Here is a 22,165-nt window from a genome sequence, read left to right as displayed (position 1 = left end):
AATGTAAATAAAGTAATGACTTATAGATTTTTAAATTATTCATTCCTGCAGCAAACATTATCTTGTGTTTGGTCTTTACATTTAATGAACTGCATTACACATTGCAAAGCTGTAGTTAGTTGAGCGGAAAGTATAAGTAGATGTAGTTAATTGATTCATAAATGGATCCCTGTGTGAGAAATGGTCTATTTAAGTAAGGTCATATGGTATAAATAAACATAAACTCAGGCACATATTGAACGGTGCATTTAATTTTATTAACTCGGCCTAAGACGGTGAAGGAGGAAGGGCATAATGGCTAAGCTCTTATGTGAGTTGTATGGATGGACTCTAGAGGCAGCCCTTCAGCCTGACTTAACCTCTGCAAGGCATTTAACCTCTCCATACCTCCGATCCCTCAGATGTGGTATGGTGGAGCCTCCTCATGCTGGCTTGCAAGAGCTGACTGCTAAAGCTTTAGAGATTTTATGAGTCAGTAATTAAATACCATCATTATAAAAATTCAACTATAGCTTACCCAGGGTGACTCAGTGGATTGAGCGTCCTCTCCATGTACCGAAAGGTCATTGGTTTGATTCCTAGTCAGTGCATGTACACAGGTTTAGGAACCAATCCCCGGGAGACGGATGATTGATGTTTCTATATCATCAGTGTTTCTATCTCCTTCTCCCTTTCTTTTTCTCTCTCTCTCTCTCTCTCTCTCATAAAAAAAAAAAAATCAATAGACTTAGAACTAAATACATTTTATTAAAACACAAAGGTAATAGATAGTCAAAACTCATTGCTTTTGAATTATTTTACTACATTTATTATTGTCTAGGCTCTGGGTATTATTTCTGTCTATTGCATCTGCATGCTGGAAATAGTGCAGGTGTTATGCTACTCCAGGTCTATTTTCAGTTCTGCATTCAATGATGGCACATTGGCAGTTGGAAGTTAGCCACAGTGGGAGCATTTACACATTAGGAATTGGCAAGACTACAAAGTGGGATCTGTTATTTTTTTTCCAGAGAGCTGGTTGCTAAACATTTACCAGCACACCACTGCTCATCTGAAAATGGAGATGATAATAGCAGTACCTATCTCATTGGGTTGTTATAATGATTAAATTGGATAATGTTTCTGTAGTACTTAGGAACATTGGCTAATATTAAATAATATATAAGTATTTGTTTAAAAATACATAAAAATCATTGGAATAATGGTAATGTTGATGTGACCTTTTATTTCACACAAAGTAGTCTTGCTGTGTTAGTTCACTTGCCCCTTACACTGACCCATGGGGGACTTTTTCACTTTCCTGGTTAACAATCCAGGGATCCACGAGTACCACAGGAGGGTGTTACTGACTTTAGAGAGAGAAAGGGATAAGGAGAGAGGGATAGAAACATCACTGATGAAGGAGAATCATTGATGGGCTACTTCCTGCATGCACCTTACTGGGGATTGAGCCCACAACCTAGGTATGTGCCCTGACCAGGATTGAACTGTGACCTCCTGGTTCATAGGTCGAGGCTGAACCATGGAGCCACACCAGCCAGGCCTCCTTCTTATTGAGTGCCTGCTCCGACCTTGAACTTCTGAAAGCATCGTGACCTATGTTATCTCATTTCATCACTACAAGTACTTATGTATTTTCTAGAAGAGCAGACTGAGGCTCAGGTCACACATCTGGGTACTTGTAGCAGCAAGGTTTGGAAACAAAGATGTGTCAGTGGTTCTCAAAGTGTGGTCCCAGACCTGTGGCAGCTCAGGAACCTGTTAGCAGCACAGATGATCAGACTCTGTCTCAGGCTTGTTAAAGGATGGATTTGGAGGTTGACTCCAGCACCCTGTGTGTAGTAAGCCTTCTGGATGACTCTGGTTGATGTCTGAGGACCACTGCCCTATGCTATCAAGTGGTTGACCAGTGTAAAGGCAAACAGATTGAGAAGGAATTGTGAAACTGGGTACAAGGCACACTTTCTCTGAGGACAGAGGAAAGACAGTTGCCTTCCTTAGAACAGCCACCTCTCTCCTCCCTGTCCCGCCTGGAGCCACAGTGTGGGCCCCGAGGGATCCTTGACTGTTTCCTCTGTAGTCAACATGTGATTCCCAGGAATCCAGCACTAGACAGATACAGCAACCGCCAAGGCTGCCCTTAGCAGGAGATATTCACTACACCAGAGCCAGGGGAGTTTCAGAAGTGAAGTGGGCTGGGTGGATGGCTGTGAGGATTGGTGGGGTCCCCGGGGACTGGAGGACCCAGGTTCCAGGAGCAGCTGCTACTTGGATCCATGATAGTACTCTATGTTGTCCAGGCTCCTGGATTTCAATGCTGGAAAAGTGGATTTGTGTGAACTTTCTAATTTTTAATGTTGGCAACTGAATTGAATTGTAAGAAATACTATGGAAGACAAAGGGAACATATCTGAGACCTGTTGTGACCTGTAGACCACCAGTTTCTGTCTGAAGTAAATGGTGCTTGTCCTTTATTAAAATTCCCAATATGCTTCTCTGGAATAGGTTTTATCAGGAGCCCAGGAAGTAGAGCTAAAGGTAAATGATAACTAGGTACAATTGTCAAGTATTTCAGTGATGCTGGTATGTTCTTGGTGGCATGTGGCTTGAAGGGCAGCAGAAGATCCCATGACCCTGAGCAAGGTGTTGACCGTTGGTGGCTCACAATCAGTATCCACTGGAGACTTCAGGGAAATAGTGTGAGCTGTACATTCCCCACCCCCTGAGTGCTTCCCTTATGCCAGGCTCTGGGATAAATCCTTGACCAACATCATCCCTGCATGGGTGTAATTATCTCCACCTTACCACAGCAAGAGGCCAAGTCTCATCCAAGCCCACATCTGGCTGATACAAAAAATCCTACTTCCCCTGTGTGTGAATTATAATCTAATGTCATATTTCAATGTAAAGATGTATTTTATTTATTCTCAAGACGGGAGCTCAGGAGAAGTTGAAGATTCTACTACTTGTGGCTGGAAATATGATGTGTCCGAGAAAGGCCTTGTGCTTCCTTTCCTGGACCCAGGGGGTGAGTACTCTCTCTGCTCTTTCTCCTCAGTCCGCCGACCTGCGGGAGGTCATGTTCATGGCTCTCATAAAGGACAGGCCCAAGTTTGTCCGCCTTTTCCTGGAGAACGGCCTGAACCTGCGGAAGTTTCTCACCAGCGACGTCCTCACCGAGCTCTTCTCCAATCACTTCAGCACCCTCGTCTATCGGAACCTGCAGATCGCCAAGAACTCCTACAACGACACCCTCCTCACATTCGTCTGGAAACTGGTGGCCAACTTCCGGAGGAGCTCCAGGAAGGAAGACAGAAGCAGCAGGGATGAGACAGACGTAGAACTTCACGTATGTAATGGGAGGCCTGTCTGCTTGAGTTCTCTCTCTGGTCTTCTGAGTCTTTCCCACTCCCTACTTCATCACTGTAAGGTAGTGAACGTGTTAGCGTTCTTATTTTTTTTCTACTGCCTTTATTGAAGATAACGACTGTCCCTGGTGAGTTTTCTGATGTCGGCTCTTAAGTTCTTTGCTTCATTTCAAACTACTTGTTGCAGTGTTTCTTAATTACAAAGCTCAGGGAACAGGGGCACATGCATGGCTGCCTGTTCATGTCTTAGCCTTTTGGACACGACCTGCCTAAAATGGCTCTCCACTGCCATGTAAAGGACTGAAGAACTGACACATTTTCTTTTGTGGGTAAAAGGGGCAGTGATTATTTCCAAAGGGATGATCCAGGTTCCCCTTGGAGAGGATGCTGTGAATGTAACACCTGTATTCTCTAGGCCTTCCTATCTTAGGCACAGGCAGTTCCCAGCTGCCAGTGCCTGCAGCTCTCTGCTCTGAGCCCGATGCCTGCAATGGATGTATGAACATCCCAGTCCCTCCCTGTAAGGACAGATAATTCTGAGGCATGTATGCTGCACTGGGTTCCAGGGCTGCCTAGTGAGACTGACCTCTAGCTAACCACCATGACAACTTGTTGACAATGCGCTCAATGGGTTCTTTTGTTTTAGATCTCATTTTCTCAGTTGCCTGTTGGTTGTTCTGGGCTCGCCTCTTAAGTAAACTACATGTCTCAGGATTGCGTCAGGGGAAGCTAGGTCATTGTCTTTAGTGACTCCAGGATTTTAATATGTGTGCCTATATTGTAAAAATCTAAATGGCTTGGTGTCTAGGAAGTGTTTAGGAAGCTTCTCTTTGACACTATTTATGTTCAAATCCTCTGCAGTATCCATAACCAGGCCTGAAGCAGTTTGGACCTCGATAAAACCTGTATATAGGAAAACACACATCCTGTTGTTTTCTATCTGAAAAAGTTCCCCTGGAAGATATGGGGTGCTGAATAAGAGCTGGGGTTTTAACTAATGTATTAGGAATCAAAATGCCAAAGAGATAAGTCACAGCTCTGTGTTGTGGTAATTGAACTTAACCAAACTATAGGAAAAGTTAGAATTTAGTCTGATGAGAAATAGATTCATAGGATGGAATTGCTTGCTCTTCAGCTGTCAGAAGTCATTCAGTGTTCAGATTGTTCTCAGCGCCACTTTCACCCTTTATACCTCTCCATTTAGTTGTACATTGTCCTTTATGACCGATAAAATATTTTATGTCAAATTATACCACCTGGTGGCTTGCTGTTAGGATGGATCGTCCACTGATTACAGAGCCTCCAAACATGGGCTATCTGTTTGGGCATCCAGTCCCTCTGCTTTCCTTCTGAGAGGATTGCAGCTAGGACAGTGGTCAGCAAACTCTTAGTCAATAGAGCCAAATATTTGAAATCTACATTTTTTAAAACTTAAACTTCTTCTAAAGCCATTCTTCAAAATAGACTCACCCAGGCCGTGGTATTTTGTGGAAGAGCCACACTGAAGGGGCCAAAGTGCAGCATGTGGCTCTCGAGCTGACCACGGAGCTAGGGTGACACTCCTTTGCACTTGCTCTAAATCTCCAGGACGTGTCTCCTATTACTCGGCACCCCCTGCAAGCGCTCTTCATCTGGGCCATCCTGCAGAACAAGAAGGAGCTCTCCAAAGTCATCTGGGAGCAGGTGAGTGTGCAAGCCCACGCCACGCATCTGCCTTCCTCTGGCTGTCCTGACCTCCAGGCTCTCTTTCCTAACCTAAAACAATCTCGATACAATGGAATGTCTGCTGTCAGGTGAGTACGGCTGTGCCTGTTTCACCGTTGGCAGAGGTGTGTCTGGGAGGAGAGACCGCTGGAAGGGAGCTGTGCTTGGTGGGCGATCCAGTAGGCACCTGCCTCTCAGGTGTGTGTGGGTGTATGATATTTTTCCAAGTGGATGAGGTTTTTAAATTTAATCTTAAAAATCTATTTCTAGCTTTATTGTATAACAGACAGAAGTAGGGCCTGGACACATTCTGCTTTGGGAAACTTACTGAGATTTTTCTTTGTGATTCAGTAATGGCGGGGTGATATCCAGCATCTAGAAGGGTTCAGGAATCTGGAGAAGGGGCTGCGGCATAAATTAAGAGACTAGAAATATAATATAAATTTGTAATCCATGGGGGTGCCAGAGGAGGGCTTAGCTTCAATAACCAAGTTCCCTGAATCTCTGGACCCCTTGCTCTTTATTAACAAAAAATTGCCCTAAAATAAAGCAGATATGCATAGCAAAAGGTAAGTTTTAGTATACAGTAGGCATTGTCAGTTTGGGGGGAACCGCCTTCAGTTGTTCAGCTGTTTGGCCAGCAGGAGGCAATAACATGTAGATTAAAATGCCCTCAGCTGTCTGGCAGCAAGCAATCTTATGTAAATTCAGGTTTGGGGAAATGCTTTCAGCCCTGCTGAAGCTTCAAGGTTCACCAACCTTTTGATGAACTTCTTGCATTTATTGTATTATGACATGCTGGGATTAGTCTCTGGCAATTCAGCACAGAATGGTATTTTGGAAATGATTTATGGACAGTTAAAAAGAAACTATGTTTTCTAATTTGAGAGCATAAAATTGGATATTGAATATTGAGTTCACACACAGTCTTACTAACTACATTATGGGGGCTTCCAAGGCCTTAGCCACTTGCTGTTTTCCTTTCGTATGCTAATTTCACGTTCAAAACTATTTTATGCACATTGTGAATTTTTCTTTAAGTCATTACGAACAGTTTAGATTTTGCCATTTTTGCCGTGAGTTCATCCTTGTTTGACATTAGGGTTGACTTGACCACTTCAAAGGATTACGAATTAACCCTGACATTCTCCACCCTTCTCAAAGACCAGGGGCTGCACCCTGGCAGCCCTGGGAGCCAGCAAGCTCCTGAAGACTCTGGCCAAGGTGAAAAACGACATCAATGCTGCTGGGGAATCTGAGGAGCTGGCCAACGAGTATGAGACCCGCGCAGTGGGTAAGCCTCCTGGCCAGATGTCATGTGGGTACAGGCATGCCTGTGGCACTCATGTGCCAGATGACAGAGCTCAGTGGCATGTTCACACGCCTCGATTGGCCTGATTTGTGGGCTGCAGAACATGTGGCTAGGTGTCCATGTGTCAGGCAGAAGCCATAGGCCCCTTGATCCCGGTACTTATTGGCTTTTCCTAGAATGAAAGTGGGAAACCTTGGGCTCTCATTTCCCAGAGCCAGGTCTAAGTAGCTCAGGTGGTGGTGGCAGTGGGTAGGGGATGTTGAATTTGGATGCTATTAAGAAACTGAAGGTCTGAATTTTACCTGACTTGCAAACCATCACATTAGCTTGCCAGTTTCATATATATACATGCGGGTAGGACCCCAGGCCCCTGGTTCATTACTGATATCATAGGCAGCAGTCAGAAAAGCGTCTTGGGTCGGCCTTCCGTGCCTCCATTCCCCTTTCAGTGATGTGACCAAGGGCTGGTTCTGTCAGGGCTGCAGGTGAGCCCACACTCCCCTCCAGGGCGAGATCACCAGGATCTGCAATGGAAGGCGGGAGAGGCAGCCCTAAGCTTTATCTTCCGGAGTGCCTGTCCTCTGTTTGCTAGTCAGTCCCTGAACACAGCTTTTCAGAGCTCTTGGCTCAGAAGGCCCAGACTGGGTGGGGATGTGAGGAAACAGGACCAGTGGTCTCCCAACAGCAGTGTCTCAGACCTGTTTAGCTGTCTCCTTTTTCAGCTGGGAGTTTTGAGTTTGCAATGTGGTACGTCGCAAAACGCACATGTGTTTGCCTGTTGTTGTAGCTGATGAAAAAATGCTCATGAGCTCAGTTTCTCTGGGTTGGGGGAAAAATGCGTCCAATGATTTCTATTAATATATTAAATTATGTTAATTTATGACTGACCTCAACTAGGCAATGGCTCCTAATTCAGGGTGTCCCCTGAAAAATGTATGCACACTTTGAATGATTATAAAGTCAGTGTTTATCAACATACAGTTCATTTTCAAAGTTTAAAAGAATCTACAGAAATGAGTACTTTTTCATCGATGCCTATTTTCAAACTGATGACCATTCTGGTCCAGGCGCTGCTGATGAGGCAAAGCAATGGAATCACAAACGCCAAGAATCATTTCGTTCGGTGTTTGTGTGCCTTCAGTTCACTGGCTGTTGCTTTGGTTTATACGACAAACATTGTCTTTTATGTGTCCCCATAAAAAAAGTCTACTGGCATTTTAGGATAATTTTTCTTTGTTCAAAGCTTAGTCTGGTTTCACCCATTATTTCAAATCGGTTAAACTGAAAAGGAGTGAAATTGAGTGAGTTATCAACTGTGAAAGTGTATATACATTTTTTAAAATATATTTTATTGATTTTTCTTACAGAGAGGAAGGGAGAGAAATAGAGAGCTAGAAATGTCGATGAGAGAGAAACATCGACCAGCTGCCTCTTGCACACTCCCTACCAGGGATGTACCCACAACCAATGTACATGCCCTTGTCCGGAATCGAACCTGGGACCTTTCAGTCCGCAGACTGATGCTCTACCGCTGAGCCAAACCGGTTTTGGCTGTATATACATTTTTGGGAACACCCTATATTTTACCAGATTTCCTCTAAAGATCTGTGTCATTAGGTCTCCAGATGTAAGCACACCCCCGGTGCAATACGTCGGTGTTTCTTAGATCTTTTTGGCTTTTTGCACCATGCTTTCTCTGCAAAGAAGCCTCACTAAGAAAGCACAGCATATAATGAAATGGGGGGGCGGCTGCTCTGGGACAGGCAGGAAGGTTGTGTCCCTCTCCAGTGGCTGAGCCTCATCAAAGAGGGGCTACTGGTGCTCAGCGCAGCCAGTTCCCTGTGCATCTGTTGGCATCTGCTGCCTTGGGAGCTGTGCTGGGGGCGCTTTGCACAAGGAAAATCCCATGCTCAGAAAGAATCATGTGCCAGCATTTTCCATGCTTGTTGCAAACCGGGGAGCTCGCTGGGGGATGAGGGAGGACAGTCCTGGGTTTGGCCAGGCCCGCCCCAGCACCCCTCTCTCTGGTGCTGATGTGACTGCAGAGCTGTTCACGGAGTGTTACAGCAGCGACGAAGACTTGGCCGAGCAGCTGCTGGTCTACTCCTGTGAGGCCTGGGGGGGGAGCAACTGCTTGGAGTTGGCGGTGGAGGCGACGGACCAGCACTTCATCGCCCAGCCTGGGGTCCAGGTAAACAACGTACAGTCATGTCCAGAAACGTGCCTTTTACATCAGCTGCTATTAGCAACCTTAAAAATATATTTAATATTAATAACAAAACACAACTCCCACGTGAAAGCCCTGGCGGGAGAAGGTGGGTGCGGTGTGGGAGACGGCGGTGTCTACGCATCGGCGGTGTCTTTGCTTCATGGGTTGGTGCGGGAGAGAGAGCATCCTTTGAATTTCCACAAGGCAGAGAGCGTCGCACCACAATTATGGCTGCCTAGGTCCCTGTATCCCTAACCAAAAGTGTGGAGATGGGCAGGTTATACAAGCTCTCCGGGTCTTGGTTCCTCACCTATGAAATGGGCAGAATTTGTTTAACCGTGAGATAATTCTCACCACACAGAACCCATTTAAGGACAGGACTGAAAATCAAACAGTTTTAAATTGTGGTCATAGCCCCTTTGGACCCAGGTAACTGATATAGATGGAGAAGAACCCTATTTATTTGGGGCGATGCGAGGGCCGGTAAGAAAGGTTGGGTACCATCCTGCATGCCATAGCATTAATAAGGACCCCTGTCCTTTGTCTTTTTTTCCCTGTAGAATTTCCTTTCCAAACAATGGTATGGGGAGATCTCCCGAGACACCAAGAACTGGAAGATTATCCTGTGTCTATTTATCATACCCTTGGTTGGCTGTGGCTTTGTATCATTTAGGTATGAAACCAAGACATATATGTGTGTGTGCGCGCGCGCGCGCGCACGCGCTCCCATGTAAAGAACTGTAAGGTCTGGAACTTAGGATGTTCACTCTGCCACCTACAATTAAGTCTGGGATCACCTCTGGCTTTCCCTGGGTTTGATATTAAGCAGGTAGAGGTGGGGCCATGTCTCCACTCTTGCAGGCAGAATTTAGATTTGTTAACCATGAAGTGCTAAGGGCTGACGCTTGGCCGGTCCATCTCAGAGCAGCCTGACTCCCCGCCCCCGCCGTGGGTCTGTGTTCGCATGGTGTTTGCGAGGACAGTGATGAAGCTCTCATGCCGTCTAGGAAGAAGCCGGTGGACAGGCACCGGAAGCTCCTGTGGTACTACGTGGCCTTCTTCACCTCCCCCTTCGTGGTCTTCTCCTGGAATGTGATCTTCTACATCGCCTTCCTCCTGCTCTTCGCCTACGTGCTGCTCATGGATTTTCATTCAGTGCCACACCTGCCCGAGTTGGTTCTTTATGCACTGGTCTTTGTCCTGTTCTGCGATGAAGTGAGACAGGTAGGACAGCCCCACATGGGGCACCCCTCCCTCCCTCAGAGGAAGGATCTTCCTCATGCCCAAGAGGAGCAGAAGTTGCTTCTGAAGTTCCAAAGTCATTATTTTCCCCAAATAATTTTTGGTAGCCCATGGACGTTTCAGCCTCGCAGCACTCCAGTGAGGTCTCTGAGTGCCAGCACACTCTTTGCTCTCTAACTGATGCTCACGGGCGATGAATTTCTCAGCGTTGAGAGTGGATCCAAAGAGCACATTGACCTTGGGCTTAAACCATGCCTGTAACCAGGAGCTGTCTGTGCTCTGGCTGTCGACAGGGGAGGCAGCGGGATGAGTGGCAGGGGAGTGGGAGGGCTTTCCAGCTCAGGGCATCTTAATGCCCCACGTACCCAAGGGACATGCTGGAAAGTCATAGAAGTCCCTGTGGACTGCAGCGACTTTGTGTGAATTATTCATGATGATTTCCTGCAGTTTCCTTGGATCTGTATTCTCCACTACTGAATCAAAAACCTTAGCCCAGGCTTGGCATGGAGAAGGCACTCCGCTCCTAATTATTGAATAAATAAATATCGATGGTGAAGGACAGTGCTGTCCCTAAGCCATTATAAAAAGTGACCCCAGAAAATCTGGTCAGACTTAGCAGTTTACAGATTATGATAACTGCTGGAGTAGTCTCTTCTCTCATTCCTTCTGAGTCTAAATCTAACATCATATGCATTCAACACATATGGCCTAGGTGCCTACAGCTTATGAGACACTGCCACATGCTTCGAGAGATTTGGAGGAATGAACAATGCTGTTCTCCACCTCACAGAGTCTCTGCTTAGTAAAGAAATCTTAAATTGGTTTCAACTAACATGTCAACTCCAATAGACTTTTTTTGGTGTGATTTCTAGTTGTCTTGGAAAGACTCTGAGGCTCTATTTCTTCTCAGTGGGTGGGGAGGGTTGGGGGTAGAGATAGGGGGTGTCTTGATCAGTTAGTGGTGTCTGCATGGGTTTGACAGATGGGAAGAGTCCTGCTTTCTCTTGCCCAGTAGGGGGAAGTGCAGGTGAGGGATGGAGACAATGTGGAGGTGGAGGAAGAAGAAGGTAAATGACACAAGTCAGCGTTGAGCATGGCAAGATTATCAGGCTTTCTGTCTACCAGACAGCACGCACCCACCTCCCTCTGTCCAAGGACAGGGTCTACTACGTGCAGAAGATTTCCGTGATCTCAGATCAGCCTTATGGGTTGACTTAGGAGGTCACAGCTCAGTCCAGCTCGTGCCTTCCTACCAGTCCACTCAGGCCACCATGACATAGCACCACCAGCTGAATGCTTACAACCGAAGCTCACTGTCTTATTTCTGGAAGCCTGGAGTTCAAGATCAAGTTGTCAACAGGGCTGGTTCCTTGGGAGGGTGGCAAGGGAAATCTGGGTGTGCTGCAGTCTTTGTGATTACTTGACTTGTAGAGGTGTCACCTGAACCGTGTCCTCAGGCTCACAGGGCATCCTCCCTATGTGCATGTCTGTGTCCAAATTTTCCCTTGTCACAGGGACATCCAAATGTGAGGCCCATTCCATTCCTGCCCCTCACTCGTGCTCCCAACATTTGTCCACTAGTCTCGTTCCTGACCCTGTCTCCCTGGTGACATTAAGACACTGTGAAAGTCCAGACATTATTTGCTTCCTCCGGGCATTTGCAGAAGCCATACGTCTGGAGAAAGGACTGATTCCAGGTTGCTTTGAAGAGCAGATCTTGTCTTGGATGGAAGATTCAGGGAGAACCATCTTATTCCTGCATTCTTTCAACCAATATTTATTGAGCACCAGGCACTGTGCTAGAGAATTGGAACAGCAATGAAGTGACAGACATCTCTGTTCTTCTGGAGATTTCTACCAGTTAGAGATGATTGGCAGGGTCCTTTCTGGGAGGATTGACAGGGTCAAGGTGAGGAGGGTAACCCTAAAAGAGAGAGTCTTACACTTACTGGGAGGTTGGCCCAGGGGACTGGTAACCTTCAGTAAAGTTTGTCCTTAAGTCACAAACATCTCCATAAAATTTAGATTTACATTTAACTGCTCAGTCACTTGTTCGGGTCATGCAGGAAGAAGACTCAGGACAGGTATGTTCTGCTGGGAGAAGAGCCCTGGCAGTGTTTTGTGAAGTGGTGCCCGAGAGAGTGACACTGGGTGGGAGCAGACAGTGTGCAGGTGGAGGAGCCTCGGGGAGGGAGGTGGGCTGTGAAGGTGCTGGGTAAGCATGCATTTTCCAGTCACTCCTGGGCCCTGCGGGGGGGGGGGGGCAGGGGAAGTGAGGCCCCCAGGGTCTGGTCAAGTTCTAGTCATCCTTAAGGTTGGGTGATGTTTGATAGAGAGGGTGATTAATGAGGACCTATAACCTTGTCCAAGTGCTTCTTCTCTTTCTGATAACATTGATCAGCAATACCATGTATTAAGGCCATAGTGTGGGCCAGGAGCATGGGTTCAAGAGCAGCCCTACCCTTTGAGGACAGCTCTGGTTTTAATGGTTTAATTAGCAGAACACAGCTTGGAAGATGCTTGTCAAGAGAGGAATCCGCCACTGGGAGTCGCTGTTTCTCTTCTTGTCTTCAGGCTCCTGCAGTGGGAATCCTCAGTTTGATTGGAGCCCTCTAACAGGCAGTTCTGCTGGCCTGGTGCAGACTTAATTAACCTCACTGACAATTGTTAGAAAAACCAAAACCAAGCAGGATGTTACTGTTTTAGATTTTTAGTGTATCCTCATGTCCACCAGGGGCAGATGATGCTATGCTAAGTTGGAATTTTTAACCAAGGCAGTCAATAAACTCCAATATACTCATTAAATAACTCTTGGGTCCACTAAACAGATTGTGGTTCTTCATTTAAAGTAAATCCTATGATCTCTTTGTGGAGCACACTGTGAAATCTTGAGGCCCTTTGAATCCCCAAGATATGGAGAAATATGGTTCCAGTACTTTATGAATAAAGCCCATATCTAGCATTCCTTTCAGAAAAAGAGGCCTCTCTGAGTTTAAAAAAAAAAAAAAAAATGTTTTCTCACTGGATAGTGCCTCCAAGCCCTAAAACTGATCTATTTAGGGTTTCTTCCAGCACGCAGGCCAGGCTTCTGGGACCCTCGTGGGCAGAGGCTGAGCTGGGCTGGGGCAGCTGGGTTGCCCACCTGCCCCGGGGCCAGGGTTTCCCAGAGGAAGCAGTGCTACAGGTGGGGCCTATTCTAACCACTCTCTTCTTACAAATGGTTCTGGGTGGGTGGAGGTCAGTGTCACTGTGATCACCCAAATGGGTTGTTGGAGGTTTGAATGTGATTTCTGAGCCTACAAGTTCAGTGAAACAAGGTCACACTGGAGCTGCTCAAACCTGGGAGATTTTTCTATCTCCTTGGTGCTAGATTTCATGATACACTCATCTCCTTTGTACTGGAGCATTGCTGTTTGCATTTATAAATGAATGCAAGGAAATGCTTCTTGAAAAACCCATGATGCTTTTTTAATCTCTCCAAGACTAGGGTTGCTGGATCCCTGTGTGACCTAAAGAAGCAGGGTGAGGTCCAGAGAGGAATCTAAGATTCAGACTCCTGAGGCTGCCAGTCTTCTCTTGAGCAAGTTCCTTAGCTCATCCCCACCCCCACCCCCAGGCCTTGGTTTCAACTGCAAAACAGGAAATATAATATCTGAATATCAGACAGACCTATCTTGGTGAGATCACTCAGTAAGACTGAAAAGTACCCTGTTCCACTGGGGACACTGCTTTCCTGCCTTCTGGCGGTTTCCTTATCTGAGCTCCCTTGGGGCTTTGGTCTTGCCTCCCTGCCTATCTTTATCAGGTTTCATTTTAAACATATTTAATCTGTTCTTCCCAATGGCCCGTTGGCTTTCTTGAGACTCAGCACTGCACCTTGGCTTTCTTGAGATTCAGCACTGCACCTCATCCCCTGCCTCTGAGTCCCGGGAGCCCAGCACAAGTGTGTGGAGACCCATGGGCTCTCAATCATGTTTTGAGTAGATGGTGGAATGAAGGTCAAAAGATCACCCAGGTCCAGCACATAGACTGCAGAGAGGCTGGCCAGATGCAGCCTTCTGAAGGACAGTCCTATCCCTCTCTGTCCCCCGGTGGTCCTGGTGGGCTTTCTTCCAAGAAACCATGACTGGTCCATACCAGTCCTGCTGAAAGAATCTGGGAGGCACACACCATTCCTGTCACTTATTTCTGCAGCCACAGCTGTCCTCAGAGATGCCACATAGAGCACATTTGTGCAAATTTTTTTAAAAAAAGTTCCTTTGTATAAAAATGTTTTATTACTACATGTTAGGAAAGTCTTACAATAAATGCACGGATCTGCGATGCAGACAATATGAGAAGACCCTCTAGAGCTGTGCAGTGCATAGCCTACACCAGGTACTTGGTGGACGGGGATCCCACGTCTGCCCTCATGGGCTGTGCTCGCTCTGCAGGTTCATTTTCAAGAACTGTGAGGATACAGGTGAGTTGTTGAGCAGCACATGTATAGCAGAGCAGCAAGGGTGCAACTCACTTCCCGTCCCCCTGGATCAGCATGAGGCATGTGCCAGGGCTCATCCAGCACATCATTGGCTCCAAAGGAGCTTGAAAAAAAAATGTGTGGACGTGAACTAATCTGGAAGCAGGTGATGTTTCCACAACGCTCACGTCCTCTCTCTGTCCCTTTCTGCGCTGCAGTGGTACATGAACGGGATGAATTATTTTACTGACCTGTGGAACGTTATGGACACGCTTGGCCTTTTTTATTTCATCGCAGGAATTGCGTTTCGGTAAGTAGTCCTCACTGCTTTTCCCAGTTTCAGGTGGGTTGGGCTTCTCTTGGAAGAGAAGGTAAAGGACAGATCTTTGGCATTCAAGCCCAAGATAAGCCAGTTCCCCACCCCGTCAGAGGTGGTTCCAGAAGGCCACTGTCCCTGCTTCCGGGAGGCATAGTGTGTTAGTATAGAGCTGTCTCTCCCTCCCTCCCTGGTCACCTGTAATTGAAAGGGACTCCTCATGGTTTTTCACTGTGTGCTCACAGAATGTGGGGGAGATAATTAGAAATTGAAGAGAGTAGAAAGTGATGAGGATCTTAAATATCAAGTTTTCATTTGATTCTAAAATGCCCTCAATTTCAACTTGCATGCTGGTTATGGAGCCTGCCCTCCTCGCTGCAAGTATTTCCAATCTAAAAGCAATCACACTAGAAAAAACAATCTAAAATTATGGTCAAAGGCAAAAAGCAATGTGCAACCCGAGGGACAGAGAAAAAATTGGGGTCCACCCAGCACCACAGCTCACGTTGCCTGTGCCTGCATCCATCCAGGCCTGCCCTCCCCACATAGCTTCTGGGTGGAGCCCGGGTTCTGTCTGAGCAGCACATGATGTACCTTTGCAGAGGAGCCTGATGATCCATATTTGTACCCTAGAATGAGATGTTTGCAGTGAATGCTTGATCTACCATTTGCAGGGAGTAAAAACTCAATTTCCTCATCCAGGAACCTCTCTTTTTTTTTTCTTTACAATATAAAAAAATAAATCTATTACCAGGTTGTAAATACAAAATAATTAGCCATTTACATGCAATAAACATTAATATTTCAAGAAAAACGGCTTTAAATATAATGTTACATGCAATAAACAGTATTTCAAGAAAAGGCATTTAAAATAAATATTACATGCAATAAACAATATTTCAAGAAAAATATTTTAAATATAATAATATTACCAAAACTCTACTGACATAGTATAATAACACAAAAGTTGTAGGAAATATTAAAAATCTGCAAATAATAGGATTATTTCTATTATATTCTAAGATATTTTTTTCTCTGGCTCTATTTTTGTTCATCAGTTTATGTTATTCATTATATTCCACAAATGAGTGAAATCATGTGATATTTACCTTTCTCTGACTGGCTTATTTAATTTAGCTTAATATTCTCCTGGGCCATCCGTGCTGTAGATGTACTACAGTTTTCTAATTCACTCATCTGCTGATGGGCACTTAGGCTGTTTCCAAATCTTAGCTATTATAAATTGTGCTGCTGTGAACATAGGGTTGCATCCATTCTTTCTGATTGGTGTTTCTGATTTATTGGGATATATCCTTAAAAGTGGGATTACTGGGTCAAATGCGAATTCCATTTTTAATTTTTTGAGGAACTCCATACTATTTTCCACAGTGGTTTGCATTCCCACCAGCAGTGCAAGAGAGTTTCTTTTTCTCTGCATCCTCACCAGCACTTGTCCTTTGTTGATTTGTTGATGATAGCCATTCTGATAGGTGTGAGATGATACCTCATTATAGTTTTGATTTGCATCTCTCAGATGATTAGTGACTTTGAGCATGTTTTCATATGTCTCTTGGCCTTCTGTATGTCCTGTTTCAAAAAGTGTCCATTTAAGTTCTTTGCCCATTTTTTTATTGAATTGTTTATCTTCCTTTTGTTAAGTTGTATGAGTTCCCTGTAAATGTTGGAGATTAAACCCTCTCGGTGATAATATTGGCAAATATGTTCTCCCATGCAGTGGGCTTTCTTGTTGTTTTGTTGATGATTTCTTTTGCTATGCAGAAGCTTTTTATTTTTATTTGGTCCCATTTGTTTATTTTCTCCTAAGTTTCCATTGCCTTAGGAGCTGTATCAGTAAAGATATTGCTATGACATATGTCTTATATTTTGCTGTCTATGGATTCTTCTAAGATTTTTATGGTTTTCCGTCTTAATTCAAGTCCTTTATCCATTTTGTGTTTATTTTTGTGTATAGTGTAAATTGGTGGTCTAGTTTCATTTTTTTTTGCATGAATCTGTCCAATTTTCCCAACACCACTTATTGAAGAGACTATCTTGACTCCATCGTATGCTTTTGCCTCCTTTGTCAAATATTAATTGAGCATAATGGTTTGGGTTGATTTCTGGGTCCTCTGTTTGGTTCCATTGGTCTATATATCTATTCTTGTGCCAGTACCAGACAGTTTTGAGGACAGCAAGGGCCCAACATTTGAAGTACAGTTGGTTGGATGTGATTTCTAGGGCATTCCAGCTAGAAAGTGTGTATGGTTTTCAATTCACCTATCAGTAGGCAGGTAGCTAATCCAGTGAGTGGATGTGAAAGAGGTGAGTTTCATTAGGGGAAACCTGGCAGGATCAGGTCCCAGGTAGTTGGGCTGGAGTGGGGATTGGGATCCTTGTAGAAGCCTTGTGAGCCAGGAAGGTAGCAATGTTGCAATTGGGCTCTGGCAGTAGTATCTGAGGATGAAGGACTAGAATGGCCGGGACCTCTAAATACTCTGTTCTATGTGACATCTTTGCCTCTGCTGGAGCCCCCAAGGGCAGAAGATCATGGCCTTTGTCTTCAGTGACTGACAGGTGGGTGGTCTTCATGGTCTATCTCTATTCACTCTCATTACCCCTGACTCTTGGCTGTTTCTTTGCATTTGGTTATTTTTAAAAACAAAAGTTTGAAATGTCAATATCTCACAAATGCTGTTCCCATTCTGCCCACAGGCTCCACTCTACGAACAAAGCCTCTCTGTATTCCGGACGAGTCATTTTTTGCCTGGATTACATTATTTTCACTCTAAGGTTGATCCACATTTTTACTGTCAGCAGAAATTTAGGACCCAAGATTATAATGCTGCAGAGGATGGTAAGCATAAAGGATATCTGTGGTTGCCAGTGTTCTTGCTAGAGTCCCTTTCATTGTTGATGGGAAGATTTTGTCCAAGAGTGACTATTGCATCTCACAGTCAGGAAGGTTTGCTTTCTTTGATGTGTTTGCATCAGGGACCTCTTCTGGGTTTCAATTGAGCAAAAGATGATTGTTAGGAGCGAACAGTACAATTCACTGAGTTGCTAATGAAGATATCAATTTAGGTGTACACTTTCATTTGAGTCTTAATAATTCACTAAAAGCACAGGCAGGATTGGGACTGTTATATCCATTCCATAGATGTGGACAGCAGGTCTTAGGAGGTTATTTTGTTTGTCTGGAGACATGTAGGGAGTGAGAAGCACAGTGAGGGTTGAAACGTCTATCTGATAGCCATGTAGTGTAGGTGGAGTGGAAGCACTAGCTAGCCCTCTCAAAATGCTGCAGAGAGAGAGCCAAGCAAGGCGATGTGGCTTTCCTAAGTCAGTATTCCAGATGACCCAGACCTCTCCTACTTCTGTCTGCAAATCAGATGGGCGTTGGGATGAGCTCATCCAGAGGTTCCTTTCCAACACAGAGGTTCTTTGAGTCTGTGGTTTTAATTCAAAGCATATCTAAGACCTCAAGTCACCATTAAGTCATAATATGGGTGCAAAAATTTCAAAGTCTGCACTCTTGTTTACTAAGGATAGCTTTGGTTTTTCTAAAAAAAAAAAAAAAAAAAAAAAAAAAAACCAACTCAAAAAAGGAAGGTGATAATTTAGGGGTTTAATGAACATAATGAGAGATAGAGAAGGGCTTCAAAGTTGGGTTCCTCCTTTTCTCACAAGCTGTCCCTCACTCAGAAAGCTTCTGCTACTGAGTTGGTTTGGAGACCTACAAACAAAAATTTAATTTTAGAAAATAGATGTCCCAGGCCCAAAGTATATGATGGTCATTTAAAAAAAATATTGATTTCAGAGAGAGGAAGGGAGAGGGAGAGAAATAGAAACATCAATGATGAGAGAGAATCATTGATCGGCTACCTTCTGCACACCCCACACTAGGGATCAAGCCCACAACCCAATCACTGGGAACTGAACCGTGACTTCCTGGTTCATAGGTCAATGCTCAACCACTGAGCCATGTCAGCCGGGTGATTGCAGCCATTTTTAAAATCAGTGAGCAAATGCTGGTTGACTTAGATTCTCCAGGCCCTTAAACCTCTGCTCTCTCAGTGGTTAACTGAGCGGACCCACCACCTGGACCCCATCTTGACCCCATATCTTCCTTTGACAGCTGATCGACGTGTTCTTCTTCCTATTCCTCTTTGCTGTGTGGATGATGGCCTTCGGTGTGGCCAGGCAAGGGATACTCCGGCAAAACGAGCATCGCTGGAGGTGGATCTTCCGCTCAGTCATCTATGAGCCCTACCTGGCCATGTTTGGCCAGGTGCCCAGTGATGTGGATGGTGAGCCTGACGTGGCCTGGGTGGGCACAGCTGAGAGGAGGGTTCCCCATTCTGACCCTTGGGCCTGTTTTGGAAGCACCCAGCTTGAGCTGGGCCAACACCAGGGAGTCAACACCACCCTCAGAAGCTTTGCTTTGCTCCTGAACAGAATTTTATGTCCACCTTAGTGCCTAACACATGGTAGAGACCATCATCTTGTGTCCCCTGGGCTGGCCCAGCACTGCCCCTCCAGGGGTTCTCATGTTACCTTTTGATTTCCACATCCTCAGGAACCACGTATGACTTTTCCCATTGCACGTTCACTGGGAATGAGTCCAAGCCACTGTGCGTGGAGTTGGACGAGCACAACCTACCACGATTCCCTGAGTGGATTACTATCCCGCTTGTGTGCATCTATATGCTGTCCACCAACATCCTGCTGGTCAACCTGCTGGTCGCCATGTTCGGGTGCGTGTTACTCAGGTGGTCGCTGGTGTCTATGCCAGGAGGGCCCGGGCCGGGGATAGGGCTTGGAGGAACTGGGAGCAGAGCAGAGAAGGCCACCCCTGGGGAGCTTATGGAAGAGCCTTAGGGAACAGACTGTCTAAAGGGGGTGGGGCCTCAAAGAAACTATATTAAAAATACAGTGTGTCCCCATTAGCAGTGCTGGAAATTTACTTGATACCAAAGACCTGGCCCTGTAATGGGCTCCAGGGTATCCAGACTCTCCACATTTAGCAACTGGTTTGTCATCTCCCTGAGCGCCCCATGTTGGCATGATGGGAACAGAACGCAGTTTGGCTCATCTCCAGGGTTCTTGTTCTCCATGGAACTCAGCCACATGGGTTCTAGGGCTTTAATGACTCAGCCTTTATTTAGTTGCTGCTTTAAGAATTTCAGTTTCAATACAAATTAAAAGAGTCAGGAGAGTGGCTCTCCTTTGGGGCTGAGGGAGAATATGATGGTGACTGCAAAATACTTTCATTGCGTTTGGCAATTCTTCTCCATACCTTTAGAAATTCATGGTTTTCATTTGTCCTTCCTCTTTCTTAGGAGAGTTCCAGGGTCCCATGTGGTAGTTTCAGTGGGAGTTCCTTGGTTTTATGTTGTGGCTTTAAAGGAGGTAGTCATTTTGAGTACCTGGCACAGACATGTGGTAAGCCTTGGTGGGGGCCGGTTGGAGACCCATGCCTCCGGGGACATGGCTGGGAAGTGAGGGGTTACCTGGCTTTTCTGTGGGCAGGGAAGTCCTCTGCCAGCACAGTCTCCGCACTGATGCTTCTGAAAGGCCTCTGCCCTGCTTGAACTTGTGAAAGGGTTTCAGTATTTCCCCCATAGAGTTCAGGGTAAATTTTGGGCTCCTCAGTTCCCTCTGCTCAGGCCATCTGTGACCCAGTCTTCAAACACACCTTTAGGCTTAACCCCTATCATCTGTCCTGGGCAGGCACCCATGTGTCTGTCTTGAGTAGGGTGCTCTGTCATGCCTGATGCTTTTGTATATGCTGGCCTCTGTGCCCAGGTGATCTATCCTGTCGTGACCTCCTCCTGCCCTGCTCCTGCTGGTCCTTTAAGGAGCCATGTGTCATCCTTTGCCCGAGTGGTCCTGGTGCCCTCCCCACCCTGTGTAGAGACTTCCGGGGCCCCTTGCACAGTGACAGCCTTCTCTCCTCCCAGACAGTAGCTCTGCAGGAGAAACTGGGGCCTGGCTCAGCACCTGGCTCTTTGTGGGTTTATTTGCTGAATGAAAAGAGCAGGTTCTTTCCTATGTTTGGTTCATTATTTGGTTATCATTGGGAGCTGAGCTGCCGGGGCTGTTGTTTACTGAGTGTATGACAGGCCAGCAAGGGACTCATCGCATAGATGTGTAATATCTGTTCTGCACCTGATGCTGGGGCCACGAATGTCATGTGGCCATTGGTTCCATGTGAACTTAAAGAGGGCATGTGCGACCCCCACTCTGCCCCAATCTGCCGGCCAGGGAAGGATGAGGAAGGCAGATGCCTGTGTGGCTCACAGGAAGTTAGTCAATGATGCTAGGCAGGGAGCCCTCACGTCTGTGCCTGCAGAGACTGGTGGCAGGTGATGGGCGATTCTTGTCCACCTGTGGGAGGGAAAGGGAGCACCAGTTCCCAAACTTGAAGCAAGAGAGGGAGAAAGTGGGTTGCTGAGGGTCCTGCTTTAGTGATAACATGCTGTCAACTGTCACATCCAAAACCAGGCAGACCCTGTAAAACCCACCACTAATACCATCTCCACAGACACGAAACAAGCAGATGGCGGCTCCCAACGCCGAGGCCTCTGCGCTCCACGATTCAGCGAGTCTCAGTGTGGCACAGAGCAGACGATGACTCAGCTGTCCCAAGTCTGTGTGTTGTGACCTGCTCACAAAGGCCACTCTCGAGGCCCCTGGCACTTCTGTGACCCGTTAGCTGCATTACAATCATGAAGTGGTAGCATTTGGAGCTCTGCCTGTCATTTTCAGGTCGAGAACATGCTCAGCGTCTGTGGCCTGGGCCACACTACACGGCTGTCTGGCTTGCCTGTGTCCATTCAAGGCCCATGCCCATGAGCCCAGGCTGCTGGGCTGTACCCTAATGTTGCCCCATTAACTGCTCACTGTTTAAGTGTGACAACTTGGGGATATGCCTTCCTCAGGGGACCTCCCAGTCCAGTCCCGGGTTAAACCAGCACCTTTCCTTTGCTAATACCTGTCTGGGAACTTGAGAGGCACCGGAGCGGCCCCTTTGCCATCCGTGGGATAACAGATTGGAATGCAGGGTCTAACCACTGTGACAGGTGTTCTGGGCTTACTCTGCCTGCTGATGCCCTGTGCTGTGACCCCTGTCTGGCACCAGATCAAATATTTATGTACAGACTTAATCACACAAGATGGCCACCTTAGGAACTATAACATAAAGGCACGGTTGGGAATTTAACACAGTGTCAGAGTGCTTGCTCGATGGTGTTGTTCCACGGGGAGAGGAAATGGGGCAAACATCTGTGATAATTCTACATTAAAATGATCTATCACAGGCCCTGTGTGGCTGATCAGAGACACAAAGTGACGTTAAGGTCAGTCAATGACTCATCCCAGAGACATGGCGCTTACAGGCGCCATGTTCTGGAGAAAAATCCACCCCAGGCATTTCTCCTGAGAAGGACTCTGCAAACATGCTACCACCTAGGATAACATCTCAGGATAAAAACCATTTTTAATCTTAGGAATAATACATGTTCATTTGAAGATGCAGAAAAGTAGAAAGAAAAGT

The 22,165-nt window shown here is 46.1% G+C and overlaps 1 protein-coding gene across 1 annotated transcript in view; it reads left to right on the top strand.

Annotated features, from left to right (window-relative positions):
* TRPM8 (transient receptor potential cation channel subfamily M member 8) overlaps nucleotides 1–22,165 on the top strand; it is a gene marked incomplete at both ends in the record, with an annotated part of 48,714 nt that overhangs the window by 14,207 nt on the left and 12,342 nt on the right. Inside the window, 10 exons of the mRNA XM_084891756.1 lie at nucleotides 3,059–3,349; nucleotides 4,956–5,051; nucleotides 6,237–6,366; nucleotides 8,430–8,575; nucleotides 9,154–9,266; nucleotides 9,601–9,817; nucleotides 14,513–14,604; nucleotides 17,323–17,464; nucleotides 18,746–18,917; nucleotides 19,187–19,364. Of these exons, the coding sequence (XP_084747882.1) occupies nucleotides 3,059–3,349; nucleotides 4,956–5,051; nucleotides 6,237–6,366; nucleotides 8,430–8,575; nucleotides 9,154–9,266; nucleotides 9,601–9,817; nucleotides 14,513–14,604; nucleotides 17,323–17,464; nucleotides 18,746–18,917; nucleotides 19,187–19,364 (1,577 nt within the window). The remainder of the gene's footprint in view (nucleotides 1–3,058; nucleotides 3,350–4,955; nucleotides 5,052–6,236; nucleotides 6,367–8,429; nucleotides 8,576–9,153; nucleotides 9,267–9,600; nucleotides 9,818–14,512; nucleotides 14,605–17,322; nucleotides 17,465–18,745; nucleotides 18,918–19,186; nucleotides 19,365–22,165) is intronic.

Source organism: Pipistrellus hanaki, assembly GCF_964339955.1.
Source record: "Pipistrellus hanaki genome assembly, chromosome: 8".
NCBI classification, from domain to species: Eukaryota; Metazoa; Chordata; class Mammalia; order Chiroptera; family Vespertilionidae; genus Pipistrellus; species Pipistrellus hanaki.
The sequence above is the reverse complement of the archived record's forward strand: the minus strand, read 5'-3'. Positions and strand labels throughout refer to the sequence as shown.